Genomic DNA, 20,777 nt, shown 5'->3' with positions numbered 1-20,777 from the left:
CAGTGACTGGTGATGTTCCACGGGGGATCTGTGTTGGGACTAATTCTTTTTATGTTGTATGTCAATGATCTGGATGATGCAATTGATGGTTTTGTTGATTTGCAGATAATATGAAGATAGGTGGAGGGGCAGGTTGTTTTGAGGAAGTACAGATGCTACAGAAGAACTTAGATTAGGAGAATAGGCAAAGAAGTGGCAGATGGAATATAGTGATAGGAAGTATATGGTCATCCACTTTGGTAGAAGAAATGAAAGGATTGACTATTTTCTAAATGGAGAGAAAACACAAAAAACTGAAGTGCAAAGGGACTTGAGAGACTTTGTGCAGGATTCCCTAAAGGTTAATTTGCAGGTTGAGTCTGCAGTGAAGAAGGCAAATGCAATGTTAGCATTCATTTCAACAGGACTAAAATATAAAAGCAAGGATATATGTTGAAACTTTATACAACACTGGTGAGGCCTCACCTGGAATACTGTGAGCAGGCTTGGGTCCCTTATCTTAGAAACATGTGCTGAGACTGGAGAGGGTTCAAAGGACGTTCATGAAATTGATTCCAGGAATGAACAGCTTGTCATATGAAGAGAGTCTGATAACTCTACACCTGTATTCAGTAGAATTTGGAAGAATGAGGAGTGACCTCATTGAAAACTATCAGATGGTGAAAGGCCTTGTTAAAGTGGATGAACAGAGGATGTTTCCGACAGTGGGAGAGTCTAAGACCAGAGAACACAACCTCAGAATAGAGGGGCGTCCTTTTAGAATGGAGATGAGGAGGAATTTCTTTAGCCAGAGAGTGGTGAATCTATGGAATTCTTTGCCACAGGCAGCTGTGGAGGCCAGGTCTTTATGTAAATTTAAGGCAGAGGTTGATAGATTCTTGATTGGTCAGGGCATAAAAGGATATGGGGAGAGGGCAGGAGATTGAGGCTAAGGAAAATTGGATCAGCCATGATGAAATGGTGGAGCAGACTCGACAGGTCAAATGGCATAATTCTGCTCCTATGTTTTATGGTCTTATGGTCCAATTAGGGATAATCAGTTTGATTTTGAGTAGCACAAGTCATGTCTTACTAACTTGACCGAGTTTTTGAGGAGTTAATGAAGATAATTGAAGAATATAGAGCTGTGGATGTTAGTAAGGCATTTAATAAGGTGATAGGCTTGTCCAGAAGATTAAGGCACATGGAATTCACAGTGACTTTGATGTTTGGATTCAGAATTGGCTTGCTTATAGAAGACAGAGTGTTGGTCGATGAGACTCATTCTGGCTGTATGTCCATGATGGGTTGTGTTCCACAGGGATCTGTACTAGGACCTCTGGTTGTCTGTGATGTATGTGAATGTTGCAGATGAAAATGTAGATGGGCATATTAGTAACTTTGCAGATGAAAGAGAGATTAGTGGTTTTGAGGATAGTGTAGAAGATTGTCAAAATAGATAGATAGATATACTTTATTAATCCCGAGGGAAATTTGGTTTCGTTACAGCCGCACCAACCAAGAATAGAGCGTAAATATAGCAATACAAAAAACCCCAACAATCAAACAACAAAATACAAACTATGCCAGGTGGAAAATAAGTCCAGGACCAGTCTATCGGCTCAGGGTGTCTGACCCTCCACGGGAGGAGCTGCACGTTTGATAGCCACAGGCAGGAACGACCTCCCGTGCCACCAAGTGTTGTATCACGGTGGAATGTGGCCAAAGTCCAACAGTAAAAAGTTCAATATCCAGTCTACAAACACATTCCTCGATCGTAATATGACCTGGATTGCACCATCTGTTGTTAACCAGATCAGTAAGCACCCAACTCCTTCACGCTTACCGCTCTCAGTGCACAGCAGGATAGGGATATGTTGCAGATATGGGCAAAAAAATGACAGATAAATCCATCTAATTGTGAGGTGTTACACTTCAGGATATCAAATGAAAAGGGAAAGGGCAGAGCTAATGACAAGACAATAGATCCCAGTGCATGTGACTATATATACACAGTACGTCTACCCACAATAATTTGGCCATCTGGATTCAGATTTGGCTTGTCCATTGAAGACAAAGGAAAGCGGTCAACAGAACTTATTCTGGCTGAAGGTCTGTCACTAGTGGTGTTCCACAGGGAATTGTAATGGCACCTCTGCTGTTTGTGATATGTATAAAGGACTTGGATAAAAATGTAGATGTGTAGGTTAGTAATTCATAGAGGATACAAAGACTGAAGGTGATGTGGATCATGTCAAAGATAGTCAAAGGATAGAGCAGTTACTAAATTCTAGTTAGGTCACATCTGGAGTATTGAATTCAAATTTGATCACCACATTGCAGGAAGTATCGGGAGGCCTTGGAGAGGGTATAGGGAAGGTTTACCAGGATGCTACTTGGATTACAGGGCCTATAATTGAAGGAGAGGTTGGAAAAACCTGTGTTGTTTTCTCTGAAATCTGAGGGGGGTTCAGATAGGTACTTGGACTAATGTAAGGCATTAGAACATTTGGCCCATCAAGTTTGCTTCACCATTCTCAGTTAAACTGACCAAAATCCCTGGTTGTAATACAATATGTTGAACAAAGAGTTGGGGCTGAATACCTTTTCAAGATACTGTATAATGTGAAAAGATGTGGTCCCACCACCAAACCCTGTGGAGCACCACTACTCACCAGCAGCCAGTCAGAGAAGGGCCTCTTTATTCCCATTCTTTGCCTCCTGCCAGTCAGCCAATCGTCAATTCTAGTAACTTTCCACTAATACTATGGGTTTTAATTAGCAGCATTATGTGCAGACCCTTATCAAAGGAGTTCTGAAAATCCAAGTAAACAACAACCACTGACTCTCCTTCATCTATCGTTCCTGCTATTTCCTCGAAAAATTCCAACAGATTTGTCAGGCAAGATTTCCTCTTTAGAAAACCATGCTGACTTTGGCCCATTTTAGCATGTGTTTTCAAGTACTGTACCCCAGAAACCTCATTCTTAATAATGGACTCCAGTATCTTGCTAACCTCTGAATTCAGGCTAACTAGCCTATAATTTCCTGTTGTTTTCCTCCCTCCCTTAACATTTGGAGTGGCATTTGCAATTTTCCAGTCCTCTGGAACCATTCCAGAATCTAGTGATTCTTGAAAGAACATCACTAATACCTCCATAATCTCTTCAGCTGCATCTTTCAGGGCCCCAGGGTATAGCCCAACAGGTCCAGATGACTTATCTACCTTCAGACAGTTCAGCTTCCCACGCACCTTCACCTTAGTAACAGCACTTCTACTTCTACCCGACACTCTCAATTTTCTGGCATAGTGCTGCTATCTTCCACAGAGCTGACTGACGCAAAATACTTGTTGAGTTCGTCTGCCATTTCTTTGTCCTCCATTATTACTTCTCCAATGTAACTTTCCAAAGCTCTGATATCTATTCTTGCCTCTCTTGTACTCTTTATAAGATCATGAGAGGCATAAGTAAAGCTGACAATTTCACAGGATCATAATGTCTAATACTAGAGTACATGGACCTAACTGGAGGTGGAGTAAATTCAAATAAGAGGTTTTTTTCTGCACGGTGTTATGCCTGGAATGCACTTCCTGTGTTGGTGATGGAGGGAAATACAGAAGATTCTTTAGAGAATCTCTTAGGTAGGCACAGGACCATGCAAGGAATGAGGGGATAGGGATATTGTGCAGGCATATGAATTTAGTTTAGTTAGGCTTTTAATTACTAACTTAATTAGTTTGGCACAAGATTGTGGGTCAAAAGGCCTGTTCCTGTGCTGTACTGTTGTGCGTTCATTTTCCATCCACAATGCAACTAATCTTTGAGTTGTCCATAAAGTAACAGCAGATCCGAATTAACCTGACCCCAATGTAAATGACCTCAAGTGACCTGACCCCAGTTAACCTGACCACAGTTTACTTATTCATTTACGGGATGTGGGAGTCACCAGTTAAGCCAGCATTTATTGTCCATCCCTTGTTGCCCTTGAGAAGGTAGTGATGAGCTGCCTTCTTGAACCGCTGCAGTCCCTGAGGTGTAGATACACCCAGAGAGCTATTAGGCAGGGAATTCCATGCTTTTGTCTCAGCAACAATGAAGGAATTGCGATATGTTTCCAAGTCAGGGTGGTGAGTGACTTGGAGAGTGTGGATTTCCAAGTGGTGGTGTTCCCAGTTATCTGCTGTTCTCGTCCTTCTAGATGGTAATGGTTGTGGGTCTGGAAGGTGTTGCCTTAGGAACTTTGGTCTGTTGTTGCAGTGGATTTTGTAGATAGTACACACTGCTGCAACTGTTCGTCGATGGTGGAGGGATCAGATGCTTGAGGAAGGGGTGCCTTGTACTAGATGGGGTCAAACTTCTTGAGTGGTGATGGAGCTGCACTCATCCAGGTGAATGGCAAGTATTCCATTACACTCACTCCTGACCTGAGCCTTGTAGATGGTGGACAGGCTTTGGGGAGTCAGGAGGTGAGTTACTCGCTGCAGGATTCCTAGCCTTTGATCTCTTCTAGTAGCCATGGTGTTTATATGGCTAGACCAGTTCATTTTCCTGCCAATGGTAAGCCCCAGGATGTTGATAGTAGGGGATTCAGTGATGGTGAAGCCACTGAATGTCAAGGGACGATGGTTAGAGCCTCACTTGTTGGAGATGGTCGTTGCCTAGCACTTGCATGGCTCAAATGTTACTTGCCAGTTGTCAGCCCAAGCCTGGATATTGTCCAGGTCCTGCTGCATTTGGGTATGAACTGCTTCACTATCTGAGGAGTCACAAATGGTGCAGAACACTGTGCAGTCTGACCCCAGTGAACCTGACCATGGGTAAATATCAAGGTAACAAAAGGTCCTAGAAGATTCCTGAGAGAAGTGAGCTGCTGCTCCTCTAACCTGATGATAATGTTTGAACATCATAAAGAATCCCTCAGGACAGATCTAAGGTGCCAAGGTCAGACTTTGTCTAGGTAATTCAATCTAAGCATCTTTCCACTTATATAAGCTAAAAATAACCTCCAAGTTGTTGTTATTATTATTCAGTGACTACGTCAGATGTAGTATATTCCTGGATGTAGTTGCCGTTCCAACGTTACCAATAAACATCACTATGACTTAAAATTTCCCGATCGCTCCATCACCACCTGTCCACCCCAACACCATGTTCAGTCTATGCACAGCTGGAAAAAATAGAACACATGCAGACACAGAACCCCCACATGAACCCACAATACACACTAACCACTCCACAAAGACCACGACCCAGACTGACCACCCACCCCACCCACAGACCCACGGATAGACATCCTCCACCACTGACACTCACATTCTAAACATAAGCATACATACCCCTCACCACCACATACTGACTTACAGACCACAATACAAAGAACCAGACACACGTTCATTCCCTTTCACATACACACAGACACAAACACTCTACTGTTTCTTGTAGCTGACATAAATATCATTTCAGTCACAACTGCATCTCAGTGGGGTTTGTCTGCCTGCTCTGGAGATCTTGGGAGAGAGTAGGAACAAGCAGTACAAAGCTTACCTTTCCAGCTCCTGCTCTGATGCCTGCCTGTTGTCCAACGGAGTAAAGCTGCTCATGTCTACATAACCATCATTTTCACACGCCGAAGAGAAATTTCTCCTGGGATCTTCAAAGAAATCTGTGACAGTCCCTAAATGGCCAATCCTGTTGGGAGGGATTTGTATATTTTCATAATCTGAGCTCACAGCCGGAATGTTCTCATAATCAGAGGAGTCTGTGTTGGGGAAGGAAATGGATCTGGGCTTGGTCAGAGGAAGTGATGTGTATGAGTGTCGAGATCTGTCTTCAAAAGATTCGACTCTGGACACACTTCTGCTGAAGGGTCTGGGCATTCCTTTTCCTTTGCCGTCCTTGTAAAATAAAAAGGCGGATGAAGAATCTGATTTACGCATCTTTCCAGATCGAGCTTTCAATTGTGGCGAGTTTCCCAAACTCCTCCTGTCAAAATCCAAGGCTCTGGCTGCCTCAGACACAGTCTTGCAGACATTAACCTCAACTGTAATCCTGTTTTCAATCTTCTTCTTAAGTGACAGTTTAATTGGTAAAAAACGCTTGAAAGATGACTTTTTCTTTGTACTCTGCTTAAAGTATTTATCCGGAGAGTCCGTTTCAACTAAAACTGATGGTGAACTTTTGGTGATGGGTTTTTTGGTGATGCTTGCCAGTTGGAAAGGAGCAGGGATGTCCAGCATTGAACTGGGTGGAGAAGCACCAGGGGTGGCAATGTGCCTCTGGTCAGATACAGCAACACTTGGTAGAGACAGGTTGTCTTCCTTCCTGTTCAATCTGCTGTCTTCTAAAAGTGACCCCTCCATTTCCCGGTCAGCACAAACAGGAAGTTCTCGGCCCGTGACAGAGTACGAGCGGGGATAAAACATGAAATACTTGTGGCTGGCAGTGAGCATTGTATTTTCAAATGGCTCCTGCCTTTTCTTAGAGCTCTGCCCTTCCACAGGTATTAGATCTGTCTCCTCAGGAACCGTCTCAGGCACCTGTGCACTCAGTGACTGCGTTCTGGTTCTTGCTTTTTTCCATTCTGCAACAGCTTTCCCAGCCAGGTCACCAACCAGACTCAGATCGTCACCTGGTAATGTGTCTGCCTCTGTATCTCGCCTCAGTGTGGCTCCACATTTAACTCGTGAAGTGAACCCTATCGCACAGTGAGCTACGGAAGAAATGTCCTCTGCACTGACATCAGTGAGGACCCTTCTCTCAACTCCCTCCTCATCGCCTTCAGTTTCTAAGATCCAGCCCTCCACCCCTGGGACACATCCAACCAATTCCTCCTCTAATTTATGGGCAACAGCAGACATCTCGTCCTCCTCACTAATACAAGACACTTCCTCACCAACAACAGACCCCTTTGCTTTGTCACCAACTCTGCACCTCCCTTCACCACTCATTGTCACAGGTGATCCCACTAATTCTCTAACCCACTCCAGATTGCCTGTGGGACTGGCTGTGGCATCCAGACTGCCTGGTGCAGCAGGCCTACAGGCACTTGGTAACAATGCTTCATAAATAAGCATGTCAGTTTCATCTGGAGAGCTGTCTGCTTCCTCCTCCTCCTGTCTATTTGAGGCAACGTCTGCCCCCTCATCTTGTTCATCTACCCCCTCCTCTTGTCTGTCTACCCCCTCTTCTAGCCAGTCTGGAGAGTCGTCTGCTCCTTTCTCTTGTCTATCTGCCCTCTCCTCCTCCTGCCTGCCTGCCTCGTCATTCAGTCTGTCTGGTGGCTCTGGCTCAGGCTCCTCCTCCTCCTCTTGACCATCTGGCCCTTTCTCCTCTTCTTCCTGTTTGCCTGCCCCCTCCTCTTCGTCTTCCTGTTTGCCTGCCCCCTCCTCTTCATCTTCCTGTTTGCCTGCCCCCTCCTCTTCATCTTCCTGCCTGCCTGCCCCCTCCTCTTCCTGTCTGCTTGGCCCCTCCCCTTCCTGCCTGTCTGGCCCCTCCCCCATCCCCTCCTGTCCATCTGGCCCTTCCCCCTTCTCCTCCTGTCTGCCTGCCCCCTCTCCTGGCCCACCTGGGGAGCTGGCTGTCCCTTCCACCTGCCCATACAGCTCCTCCTTCAGCATGTCTGAGTGACTGTCTGCCCCTTCCTTCTGCCCATCCCCCCCTTCCTTCTGCCCATCCCCCGCTTCCTTCTGCTGGTCTGCCCCCTCTTCCAGCCTATCTGGTATGCTGTCTGCCCCCTCCTCCTGTTTGCCTACCTCCTCTTCCAGTGAACTGTCTGATTCTTCCTTCTGCCCAACCATCCTCTCCTTTAGCATGTCTGAGGAACTGTCTGCCCCCTCCTTCTGTCCATCTGTCCCCTCCTCCAGCCTGTCTGCCTCCTTCTCCTCCTCCTGCCCATCTACCTCTCCCTTCAGCACATCTGAGGGAATGTCTACCCCTTCATCCTGCCCATTTGTCCCTTCCTTCAGCACGTCTGAGGGACTGTCTGCCGCTTCCTCCTGCCCATTCACCCCTTCCTTCAGCACATCTGAGGGACTGTCTTCATCCTCTTTCAGGATGTCTGAGGAATAATCTGGCCCCTCTCTTTGCCTGTCCACACCCTCCGTCAGCCATTCTGAGGGAATATCTACCCCTTCCTCCTGCCTATCTGCCCCTTTTTTCTGCCCATTCTCCTCCTCCTCCAGTCCTTCTGCCTCTCCAGATGTTGAGGCAGTTGCTGATGTGAGTGATAGATGCCATTCGTCTCCTTCTCCCAGGCCAGAGCTGTCTGCAACTTCAGTGACATCCTGGCAATGCCAGTTGTTCCATTCTGTATTGTCCGTGGTTTCTCCACTGCCCTTGTACAGAAGTTCATCTTTCAAACACAGACAATCATCAAGTTTATTGGAAATAGCTCCTCCAGCAATTGCCTGAACTTTGAAGGTTCCTAAATCCTTTCTGGGCATCGCACTGCTAGAGCCATAGGTGTCAACATTTGATAAATCTCTGTCTTGTGACATTACAGCACTGGCATCCTGTGGAACTATTTGGTCTTCATAACCATCAGGCATTGGAGACCCATTTTCATGGCACAGTATAACCGCTGCTTCCAGAGTGCTCCTGTCATCAGCAGCTGCGAAGAAGTTATAGGCTGCTGAATCTCTTGTCTGACCCAAACTTTTATAAGTTGGGTCTTCAACCCCCTTAGCCAGGACAGGATTGGTTACCAAAACGCTCCCGTTAGAGTATGTGCTTAAAATCTCCTTCCGCGCATTCAGGTTTGCCTCTGGCGCTTCATTGTAAAGGTTTGGCTTTGGAGCAATTGGTGGCTTCAGGGCCTTGGGAGCAGATAGCAGAAGCAGAGGAACCGTTGGAACAGTGACTAAGGGCTGTGAATCCGGGGGCCTGGGCTTTGGCGCCAAGGGAGGTTTCTTTAGATCTAAAATGAGAAAATTTGAAATTACTGGCGTAGAATTTCATGTCGTCAGCAACATTCGGATCTGAAACCCAGGGACATGAGGGATTTAAGATTCACAATTGTTTAACGTCATTTCCAGTACACAAGTGTAAAAAAGTATGAAATAATTGTTACTCTGTATCTGATGAAGCACAAAAAAACACAATAAATATAAATACATAAAGTAGCTTATATACATTGATTGAAAGTGACACTAGACACAGGGTTGTCTGTGAATAAGGAGACTGATAGGAAATGATAAAGTGTGGTAGTGGGATGTGAATGGGTGGAGTTGTTGATCAGCTTTACGGCTTGGGGAAAGTAACTGTTTTTGAGGTTAGTGGCCCTGGTGTGGATGCTATGCAGCCTCCTCCCTGATGGGAGTGGGACAAACAGTCCATAAGCAGGGTGGGTGGGATCCTTCATGATATTGCTGCCCTTTTCCAGCACCTTCCTGTCTGCTGCAATGCAGTTTCTGTACTATGCAGTGGTGTAGCATCTTAGGATGCTCTCTACTGCACTTCTACAGAAAGTCTGAGTATTAATGTACAAGGTTCAGCTCTCTTCAGCCTCCTCAGAACGCAGAGGCATTGGTGAGCTTCACTGTTTGTGCATGATGTGTTCTGGGACCATGAGAGGTTCTGTAAGATGTGCACTCCCAGGAGTTTGAAACTGCTCATAGTTTCCACTGCTGAAGCAAACAGCCACTCACTGCTCTTCTTTGAGTGGGAATACAAGCAGCAGATCAAGAATTGAATTGTAATATGGAGCAAATGGAGATTAAGGAAAGATGGGTGTACAGAGGCAGATAACAACAGAGGGTGAGCAAGGGAGTGGTTGAGGATGGACAGCAGAAGATCAGAAGAAAGAAAGAGAAGAGCAAAGAGACAAAAATGGGCAGTGAAACATATTAGACCATGCCACAAATTCCCACGCTAATGGAGGCAGAGCGTAATGCTGCAAGATGTGTTTCTAATTGGAAGTCTGTGACTAGTGCCCTCTGTGACCGCAGGGATTGGTACTCGGACCTTTAAAACAGGAGCAAGTAAGGCAAATAGGATTAGAGTAGATAGGTAAAGAAGTCAACCTGAATATGGTGCACCAAAATTTCAAGTTCCGAGGTGTCAATATCTCTGAAGACCTAACCTGGATGCAACATATCAATGCAGCAGCTATATTTCATTTGGAGTTTGAGGAGATTAGATTTGTCAACTAAAACACTCAAAAACCTCTACAATTGTACCGTGGACAGAATTCTGACTGGTTGCATCGCCGTCTGGTATGGGGGGGGGGGGGGGGGACTTCTGCACAAGATCGAAATAAGCTGCAGAAGCTTGTAAAATTAGTCAGCTCCATCATGTGGTATCTAAAACATCTGGTAGTGGTGCCTTAGGAAGACAGCATCCATCACTAAGTATCCCCACCACCCAGGACATGCTGTCTTCACACTGTCACACTGGAGGTACAGAAGCCTGAAGGCACACACTCAGCGATTCAGGAACAGCTTCTTCCCCTCTGCCATCCAAAGTCTAAATGGACATTAAACTCTTGAACACTAACTCACTACATTTTTATTTGTTTTTTTACACTACTTACATAGAACACAGCGTATTACAGGCCCTTCAGCCCACAGTGCTGTGCCGACCATGTAACCTACTCTGGAAACTGCCTAGGATTCCCCCAGCATATTGCCCCCTATTTTCCTAAGCTCCATGTACCTAAGAGTCTCTTAAAAGACCCTGTTGTATCCACTTCCACCACTGTTGCTGACAGTGTATTCCACACATGCATCTGTGCAAAAACCTTACTCTTGACATCCCCTTGGTACCTATTTCCAAACACCTTAAAACTATGCCTCCTCATGTTAGCCATTTCAGCCCTGGGAAAAAGCCTCTGACTATCCACATGATCAATGTCCCTCATCATCTTATACACCTCTATCAGGTCACCTCTCATCCTCTGTCATTCCAAGGAGAATGCCAGGTTCACTCGACCTATTCTCATAAGGTATGCCCTCCAATCCAGGCAAAATTCTTTATTTTAATTTAACTATTTGTTGGAGATATAAATACTTAATGTAACTCACTTTTTCCTCTATATTTATTTGTCATGTATTTCATTGTACTGCTGCCATAAAACAACAAATTTCATGACTATGTCGGTGATATTAAATCTGATTCTGATTCTGAAGGGCCTGGTACTGTGGTGTACTCTAAGGGTGGTATTACTCTAAGCCACAAATTCCATGTCATATAATCCGATGCTGTTTACAAAACCATTGCTAAGGAAGTTATTTTGTTGTCTACAACTTCGAAAATTTGTGCTCTTTCTCAGTCTGAACTCCTAGGTATGACTAACATCATCCATGGGACATGATGTGAATAGAAATGGTTCAGTTCTGCCGTAACCTTTGGAGGTAGTTCTCAGTAACTGTTACGCAATGATCTGCCGTGTGACCAAGCTGTAATATAAGACCCAGTTTAACTCCAACTCCTTTCCTGCCTCTTCTGAATCCATGCCACACATTAGGAGTTTGTTGACTTCCTCCTTATGAAGTCTCTTTTCTCCTCTTTGATCCCTCGTCAAAAATCCTAGACTTCTCCAGGATGAGCCAGCTCTGGACCTGATTTGCATCTTTCTCTAATTTATTTTCTATCACGCTCTCCAAGTTTATCCATACCTCTTGCAACTTTCATCCCAGTTCCACTAAAATGACAACACGATTTCCAAGTTGAAAATTCTCCTTCATCCTTAAAACCATTATCTAAAACTAAATTAATTTTTCTTTCCTAAAGCCCTTGATTGTTTTCTAAATGTGAGCCCATCTCTCCCAGCACTTCATGTTTGGCTCCCGTCAGAATATTGTGACTTCTGCCAGATGATTAAGCAGTTCTAACTAAAGGCATTAGTATCATCCCTCCTGAAAGGGGAGAGGACATTTTATACGCTCCTTGATTTTCCTTCTATCCTTCTCCAGCACTCCTCAGCACTCAATGGCCTCTGCTCTATTCACTTACACAACTGATGTTGCAGCTGTAAAAGACCTTTGGTTAGGTCCATTTGTAGGATTGTGTACTGTCTTGATCTCTGCTTTATACCAAGGATGTAGATAGGGTCTTGGGAGAGGGTACTGAAGATGTAGCTTAAATTAGAGAATATTAAATATAGGAAGAGTTTGGACAAACTTGTGTTGTTTTCTCTGGAGTGCCAGAGGCCAAGGATGGCTGACAGAAGTTTATAAATTTAAGAGACACAGACAAAGTTGACAGTCAGAGTCTTCCCCAGGGTGGAAATGTCAAATGTCAAAAGGCAAAGGCTTGAGATGAGAGGAGAGAAAGTTTAAAGGAGCTTTGTGGAGCAAGTTTTTTAATATATATTCAGGAAATGGTGGGTGTCAGAGGTAGAGGAAGCAAATGTGATAGCAACGTTTAAGTGATATAACCAGGCATGAGACAGAGGGATATGGACCATATGCAGGTAGTGGGATTAGTTCAATTTGTCATTTTGTTCCGCACAGCATAATGGACCTGCTTCGGTGCTGTTCTCCGTGTTCCATGTTTGGAGCTTCTCCTCCAACGCCCACATTTCCTCCTGAAGGAGCTGTCTTTGACCATCCTGTTTCTCATCTACATAATGCCACAGCAACCTCATCTAAAAATACTCCTCACCCCACAACCACCAATACCTTTTATCACACTTCACACTCCCTCTTTGTCTCCGAATTTTTAACCGAATTTGTACCCATTCAACCAGGGTTCCTCCGACTAAAGGTAGGGAAGCCCAGTTCTACCGGAACCGTCCTCTCGCAAACTCGCCCAGCCCATTGACTCCATCCCACCAGGCCGTTCCCCTTTGCCGCCAACAATCCCCAGTTCCATTTAGGATAGTCCAGCCCTGCCCGTAGAGGAGAAGAATGACAAAGAATGGGAAGGCTGCGTATGGATCGTGAGATAATCCTATCAATGGAGATATCAGGGACTCTCCCCTTTCCGGATCCCGGGTCCCCCTCTCCCTCCCCTCCCCTCCCCTCCCGTTCTCACCGGGCTCCATGCTGCGGCCTTTCGTTTGCTCCCGGTCTGAATTCCGACGCACTGGTCCCTTCCCTTAGACTCCCGCAGCCTTTCCCGAGGAGAGCTGCTTGCCGCCAGGCGATAGTGGTGAACAGGTCGGAGTCAGGCTCCGGGAGCGTTCGGCTCCGGACTTGGACTGGGCGGCCGCTTCACAACAGGATGTCGAAGTTCCGCCGCTGGGCCGGTCCCAGTCCCAGTACCAATACCAGTGCAGGCGCCTCATCCGCATCCTTGACCTAATCCCATACCCTGCTCCTGCTCCTTATCCTGAAGTCATTTCTCAATTCTGCTTCTGCTCCCAACCACTCCGTTCCCTAATCCTGACCCCCTAACACCAATAACTTGATCCAATTCCTTGCTCCTGATATCTGTCCCCATTCACTGATACTGACGCCTATTCCTTGTTCCGGATCCCGCTTTCCAACCATAGCTGGTCAACCCCTGACCCAGCAGCCCTCCCCATATCATCAATCAGACGTGGCATGGGGCAATGCAGGAGACATCCCAAAAAGCTGAGAGTGGCAGGATTCATAGGAGGATAAATGAGGAATGCTGGCATAGGGCATTAGATTCTCACCCTGGTACTGAGCACCTCACATTGGACCCTGAATGCCAGGCACCAGACCTCAGATAACTGCTTCTGGACCTAGAACACCGACAACCCAACAGTGGCAGTGTGTATTGGATAGTCGGTGCTTGCAACTACATTCTCCAGGGAAGGGACAGCTCCTTGCCACACTCACACACAGCAAAATACCATTGAAACTGGAATAAGCCTGAATACTGAAGTCAGGCCACATCTGTGCAAGGTCATGGGATTGAAATGTTAACTATTTATCTGCCAAACTGTCTCACTTTGGATTATCTTCAGGTTATCTTCAAGATCAGTGGAAAATGCTCCGTTAAAGAATCAGGCCAATTCAAAGCTCAGAGGCCTCCACCAATCTGTTGTGCCAATAGGATGAGACAATCTTTATTTATTGATTGATTGATTGACATACAGCATGGAATATGCTCTTCCAGCTCTTCAAACTGCACTGCCCAGAAACCCCTGCCATCACGGAACAATTTAGAATGACCAATTAACCTACCAGCTGGGGCATCTTTGGACTGTGGAAGGAAACCAAATCACATAGAGGCAACCGACATGGTCACAGGGAGAACATACAAACCCTTTACAGATAGCAGTGTGAATTGAACCCGGACAGCTGGTCCTGTAAAGTGTTGTGCTACCATGTCATCCCCATTTAGGGATTGTAATGGAGGAACATAAGAGGTCATCTGTAAGGTCTGATTCTGTGAAGAATGCTTGCCCAATTATGGAATAGCTCTCCCAGTCCTAGACACAGGTCCTTCTCCCCCTCCCTCTCCCACCCACCCCCATGACATTACCCACCCAACACACCAATAAACACCACTAGAACTTTGTTTCCAGTGAACCCTCCTCTTCCTCATTCTGTTGCCTCTTTACTAGGTATCACCCAACCCCCTCCATCATTCCCTCTCCCACCAATGGCACATGCTTTCCTGTAACTTTGACCTCCTTTCCCATCACTTCAGTGAAATCTGCTCTCTGGGCCACCCCTATCTAGTAAAGACTCCCTTTCCTTCCTTATAATGAACCCTCCCCTCCATACAGTGAGTACCTCTCTTTTCCTGTCTCACTCCAGTACAACCCCTCCCTCTCTCCCCTGGAACACCCTCTCTCTCCCTCGAAGGAAGGCCCTTCTATCTCAAATGGTTTTCATTTTCCAATTATCTCACAGACATCTCCTCATGTCTCACTTACCCAGGTACAAATGTGCACTAGGTTGGCAATGTGATATATGAAATCCATCCTCAGTATTTCCCCTTTATAGGCCACATTTTCTAATAACTAACAGTTTCTCTGCTCAACATTTGTAGTCACTGACACTGAGGGAGAGACTTTTGGTAGACTCCACATTGAGCAGTTGTTAAATGGTGTTGTGCTAGTCACTGCGTGAAGAATCCTTCTCCACCCAGCCAACTGGCTTCAGTTGGATGCTGCAGGGTGTTGGCAGATTTTCCCCAGCTTTGCTCCATACTCCATCCCATCCAAATTCAGCAGATGCTTTAAGTTTAGCAGGTCTTATGTTGCTGGACATCCTGAAGGTGGGTGAGAGGGTGCTTAGCCGAGGTTGGAGAATGGCTCCTACTCAGCCCAATGAACAATAGTCAGTCTCCCGCCCTCCTGATTAACATTTCCTGTCTATAATTGTTTGAGGAGGGCAGGGAGCTGCACCCAGCTCTCACATCTCTGTTCAGGCCCGGACAGGATTTAAATTATGTCATCCGTGTGGGTGGAAGAGAAGGCTGTGTACTCCAGTAGAGAATAATTCCTGTCTTTAAAACAAACTACAACAGACTCTAAACACTGTACTTTAATACACAGGAAGTTGCTGTCAGAGACCCTGCATTAAAACACTCTCCACAGTCACAGAAAAGAACAAAATGGATGAAATGAATATTGGCTTTTTATAGCATACTGAACAGGCAGCAATTATTCTGGTACAAGGATTGTTGTTCAGTGCATTTTGCTGCCGCAAAGAGTCAGCTGTCCTACCCTTCAAAAGTTCTCAAATTGAGAACTGTTCCTTTAGATTGCAAAGTTATACTCAATTGAGTCTGCTACTTGAAAAACAAAGCTCAAAATCCGTGTTTATGAGAAAACCAACAGAGTTTAAAGTCAAATGCGATATCGCTGAATACTTCAAAGTGGGAATAGATTTGTAAAGGCCAGTCTGCCAGATGTACCTGATTGAGGTTTAAAGTGGCTCATCTAGTGGACAGTACGAAGTTGGTTTATTCATACATTGTTATCGAAGGCAAGGCATGAAATTACATTTTTGACCATGAATTGAGTGGCAGGAGACAGAATTAGGGACAATGGGGAAATAATTTATAACTATGCAGCCTTTTGCTCACCCATGTTTCATTAATGACTTCATTAAGAACAAGTGTGTATACACAAAGAATTCCGAGTACACCAAATCAGAAGCCTTGATAAACCCAGAGATTCATAATCTACTGAGGTATTTATGACAGGTGATTCAAAGTCAAACTAAAAGTTTAGGTATGTCTTTAGGAAGGCTGTTGCCATGCTGTATTTTTGGTTATTAGCCACTCTGTGCAAATTTTTCATTGTTCTCAATTCCCTCGGCTTCTAAAATTTATTCTGCTCCACTTTAATGCCTCAATGATCCAGCCTCCACAACCCTCCGGGATAGAGAATTCCGAGCTTCACAACCCAATCGTCTGTGAGAGGTTTGTAGGAGGAGAGATTGAGTTGATCAGATTTTTAAAAGCAATTTCTACTTGAATGCAGAGGGCTCAGCCAAGTTGCTAAATGTGTCATAGTCCAGTCCGTGAAGTCCGTGTTCTGGTCCACGGTCTGGTCTGTGGTTCCTTGTTCCGGGATTTCTGGTTTTCCCAGATTCTGTTGTGGGCACATGTTTCTCGTTTTGAGGCTGAGACATAAATACCTCTGATAACCAGGGATTCCCTGCTGGACTGTCCTGTTCCATTCCCTGTCTCTCCCCCCCTCCCCCCTCCCCCCTCCCCCCTCCCCCCTCCCCCTCCGCCCCTCCGCCCCTCCGCCCCTCCGCCCCTCCGCCTGCTCACCTAGTCTAGATACCCTGCCTGTATTGCTGAAGTCTTACTGCTGGAGCAAGACTGGAGCCTTGTTAGGTCAAGATAAAGAACTGTCTTTCGTTGTGTGGAATTGTCTCTCTGTGTCCATGCCTTCGCTAGGTGGGTCTGGCCGTTTGCCGCCACCTAGTGTTGAGATCTGTCTCTGTCCTCGCCTTTGCTAGGTGGGTCTGGCCGTTTGCCAGCACCTTGTGTTGGGATCAGTCTCTTTATGTTCAGTATTCGGTGTATGAGTCCTGGCCCTACATCCTGTTCCCAAGGAGAGGTCCCGGCTCTTTGTTATGTGTGTGAGTCCTGGTCCTACGTCCTGTTCCCAAGGAGGGGTCCTGGCTCTGTGTTATGTGTGTGAGTCCTGGCCCTATGTCCTCTTCCCAAGGAGGGGCCTGGCTCTGTGTTCCATGCTCCTGTCTCTTCTAGTCCAAGGCTCCGTGCTCCTGAAGGACCTCATCCGGTCCATGCCTAGTCCAGTCCTACTTGAGTCCTGTCCATGTGCCTTTACCTGTCTTTGTGTCTCGCCCTACCCAGGAGCTCCAAGAACCCAAGCCTCGAAGATCCCAAGCCAAGCTCCGAGAACCCAGGCCTCGAAGATCCCGAGCCAAGCTCCGAGAACCCAGACCTCAAGACCAAGACCCCGGCCTCCAAGCCTCAAAACCAAGACCCCAGCCTGCAGCCCCAAGCCTCTAGACCCCAGCCACGTCCTGTCCCGTAGTCATGCCATGCCCTTGCCTGGTTCTGGGGCCAGAGCCCAAGGCAAGACCCAGGTTCTGGGTCCTTGTCCAGTCTTTGGCTCGGAACCAAAGCCCAGGCTCCTAGTGCATAGTTCCTCATCCGGGTTCCCTGTCTTGTCCATGTCCTAGCCCAAGTCTGCATCCTTGTCCCTGCTCCTTGTCCATATCTTGTCACATCCCTACTCTAATGAAATCTTGTTCCTTGTACTTCAGTGTCTGTGTCTCGCATTTGGGTCTGTTCCCAGAACCCTATTGTGGCAAAATGAGAAGATGCTGCTGGAGATTTGGAAAGGCATGATGTAGTTGAGGACCTGGGTGGGCTACGTCGCAAAAGAGGAAATAATATAAATATTTAATATGGATAAATCACCTGGTCCAGATGAAAGGCATCAAAGGTCACTGAAAACCTGCAGAGATGCTGGCTAATATCTTTCAAACATCTGGAATTCAGGGGTATTGCTTGAGAACTAGAAAACTGCAAATGTTACACCTTTTTTAAAGAAAAAGCTAAAGAATTCACTTCATAATTGGTGGTGGGGTAAGCTGTAACAACAATAATTGGTGATAGAATTAGACATGATTTTGACAAGTAAGGGTTGCATAGATGTGTCAAAGGCAAACCACATCTATCTCACTGACTTCACTAAGTTATTGGTGAAGATTTTTGACCAACAGAGGGTGTTGATGAAGTATGTCCAGTTGACGGTGTCTCTCTATATTTATATAGGTTTTCAATAAGTCTTTGATAAAATGGTACATGATATAACCATATAACAATTACAGCACGGAAACAGGCCATCTTGGCCCTTCTAGTCCGTGCCAAACGCTTACTCTCATCATGTGGTACCTAATAGACATATCATGGAAATGATAGACCATGGAGTAAAAGGGGATGAAAATTGTCAAATTGGATAGAACTTGTCAAAAGAAGCAATGGAAAGAATTTGTTGATTGGACAAGAAGTGCCCAGTGGATTTCCACAACAGTTGCTGCTAGGACCACTGCTTCCTTAATAGTTGTAGCTCTGTGATCTGAATTTGTGTTATGGGGCACATTTACAAGTGGCACAAAACTCATACAGGCTGGTACAGCAGTGTTCCAGTTAGGGTAACATTATTACAGTTTCAACAACCCGGGTTCAATTCTGTTGCTGTTTGTACATGCTCCCCATGACCATGAGAGTTTCCTCCACATTCTAAAGACATTTGGGTTAGTAGGTTAACTAAGCAAGTCAGGCAGCATCTATGGAAGTGAATAAACAGTTGACATTTTTGGGCCAAGACACTTCATCAGGACTCCATAGATGCTGCCTGCCTGCTGAATCCTCCAGCATTTTGTGTGTGTTGCTCTGGATTTCCAGCATCTGCAAGATCTCTAGTGTTTATAGGTTAGTAGGTTAGTTAACTATGTTGACCAACAATGGGCAGCGCAGGGTTGGTCATCCAGAGGGGTATAGGGGGTTCTGGATTGAGGTAGTACCTTTGATGTCTGGCATGGTGCTACCTATCAGACAGGGCATAACTGGTTCTCATCCACCTCCTAGATCTCTCACGTGTTAGTTTCAAGCGCTATACCCCGGTAAACTGCTTCAGCTGGCGGGCTAAACCATGTGAGGAGGTGGGCGAATGACTTCCATGGCCGGGGCAGAAAGGTTCTCAGATGAACTATAACGGCCACGTGTTCACGACCAAGGTGAGCCACCTAGTTGGAGGAAATTAGCTGTGGTCAAACCTGGAGAGGGATGGGCCCCGCCAGGTTTCAGATGCCCAAGACACGCCACATGATGAGCACACCAAACTAGTGCAAAGCCTGTCATGATGGCGCCCCGATGACTCCACCAGGAGTTAAGGGTGCAAGAAGAAGAAGGAGAAGTGGTTCTTTACCATGCTGTATCTGTAAGTAAATAGGTAAAAAGACAGCTTGGAGGACAGCAAATGGATTCAAGAAGATATTGTAGGGATTTTGCAAATAAAATAGTGGAGGTGTTTTATGTTTCATAAAAGCCATAACAACACATTCATTGAATCCCAAAGAACTGAACACAAAGCACGCTAAAAACCCTTTACATAATTATGTCATCATGTCAGACCAGCCTCTTATGTGAAACTTCAACTCAATGTTGGTGGTTGTGAATTGTGTACAATTCCTCCAATTATATTACCCAACACAGCTCCCTCCCAGAATTCACTAAAACCAGCATTGTGAGCCTGTCCTGAGCTTGAATGAGCCGCCCGGCTCAGGTCCTATGTTCCAAGGGCGGAGGAACACCAGGTGCCTCTGGCTTGACCAGAGGTGCATTAACACACTCATGGTGACATCATGATGGTAGTGGAACCCTCCAAATCTTGGTTGGCCGTTTTAAGGTTATCTACCGAAATACATTCAGGTTTACCTCTCTTATCTAGCTGCGTGAAACCACGGGACAGGGTTTCTTCCACACCCTCAAGCAGTGTATTCCAAATATCCTCTGGATTTAAAAGGTGTAAATCTTCCTTTTACACCCTCTAAACCTCAAAGCTCAAAAGACAGCTCTATTAGAGAATATAGAACAGCAGTCCCCAACCACCGGCCAGCGGACCGGTACCGGGCCACAAAGCATATGCTACCATGAGGAAACGTTATGCGTCAGCTGCACCTTTCATTATCCCCTGTCATGCACTGTTGAACTTGAACATAGGGTTGCCAACTGTCCCATATTTGCCGGGACATTCCGTATATTGGGCTAAATTGGTTTGTCCCATACGGGTCCGCCCTTGTCCCGTATTTCCCCCGCTAAGGTAGTGCGTTCCTGTGAAACATTTCATGCCGAAATAGCGTAAAGCGAAGAAGCAATTACAATTAATTTATATGGGAAAAATTTTTGAGCGTTTCCAGACCCAAAAAATAACCTACTGAATCATACCAATTAACACATAAAACCTAAAATAACTCTAACATATAGTAAAAGCAGGAATGATATGATAAGTACACAGCCTATATAAAGTAGAAATAATGTATGTATAGCGTAGTCGTGAAGATTAAGCCAAAACCGATTTGTGGAAAAAAAACAGATGCCCATGCAAGGCTTCATGGTCATGGTAGTCTTTCTTGGGGTAAACACAAGCGTCCCGTCAACACACACAAAAAATGCTGGTGGAACACAGCAGGCCAAGCAGCAGCTATAGGAAGGGGTACAGTCGACATTTCGGGCCGGGACACTTTGTCTGAATTTGACTGCTACTTTTGTCCCTTGTTTGGGAGTGAGAAAGTTCGCAACCCTAACTGTAAAAGACATGTTGAGGTGAGTTTAATCCTACTTGAACACCCCCGCACCCCCCCCCCCCCGCCAGTCGGCCAGTCCGCAAGAATATTGTCAATATTAAACCGGTCCGCAGTGCAAAAAAGGTTGGGGACCCCT

At 45.7% G+C, this 20,777-nt stretch overlaps 1 protein-coding gene across 1 annotated transcript in view; it reads right to left on the bottom strand.

Moving 5' to 3' along the window:
• Nucleotides 1-13,096, bottom strand: part of LOC140210814 (FYVE, RhoGEF and PH domain-containing protein 5-like) — a 235,818-nt gene extending 222,722 nt beyond the window's left edge. Inside the window, exons 1-2 of the mRNA XM_072280081.1 lie at nucleotides 12,954-13,096; nucleotides 5,526-8,895 (exon numbers count right to left, since the gene is read on the bottom strand). Of these exons, the coding sequence (XP_072136182.1) occupies nucleotides 5,526-8,895; nucleotides 12,954-12,963 (3,380 nt within the window). The 5' untranslated portion in view covers nucleotides 12,964-13,096. The remainder of the gene's footprint in view (nucleotides 1-5,525; nucleotides 8,896-12,953) is intronic.
• Between the last annotated feature and the right edge of the window lie 7,681 nt (nucleotides 13,097-20,777).

The sequence above is a fragment of the Mobula birostris genome, chromosome 16 (assembly GCF_030028105.1).
Source record: "Mobula birostris isolate sMobBir1 chromosome 16, sMobBir1.hap1, whole genome shotgun sequence".
Taxonomy (NCBI): Eukaryota; Metazoa; Chordata; class Chondrichthyes; order Myliobatiformes; family Myliobatidae; genus Mobula; species Mobula birostris.
This window is presented reverse-complemented; position numbering and strand designations above follow the sequence as displayed.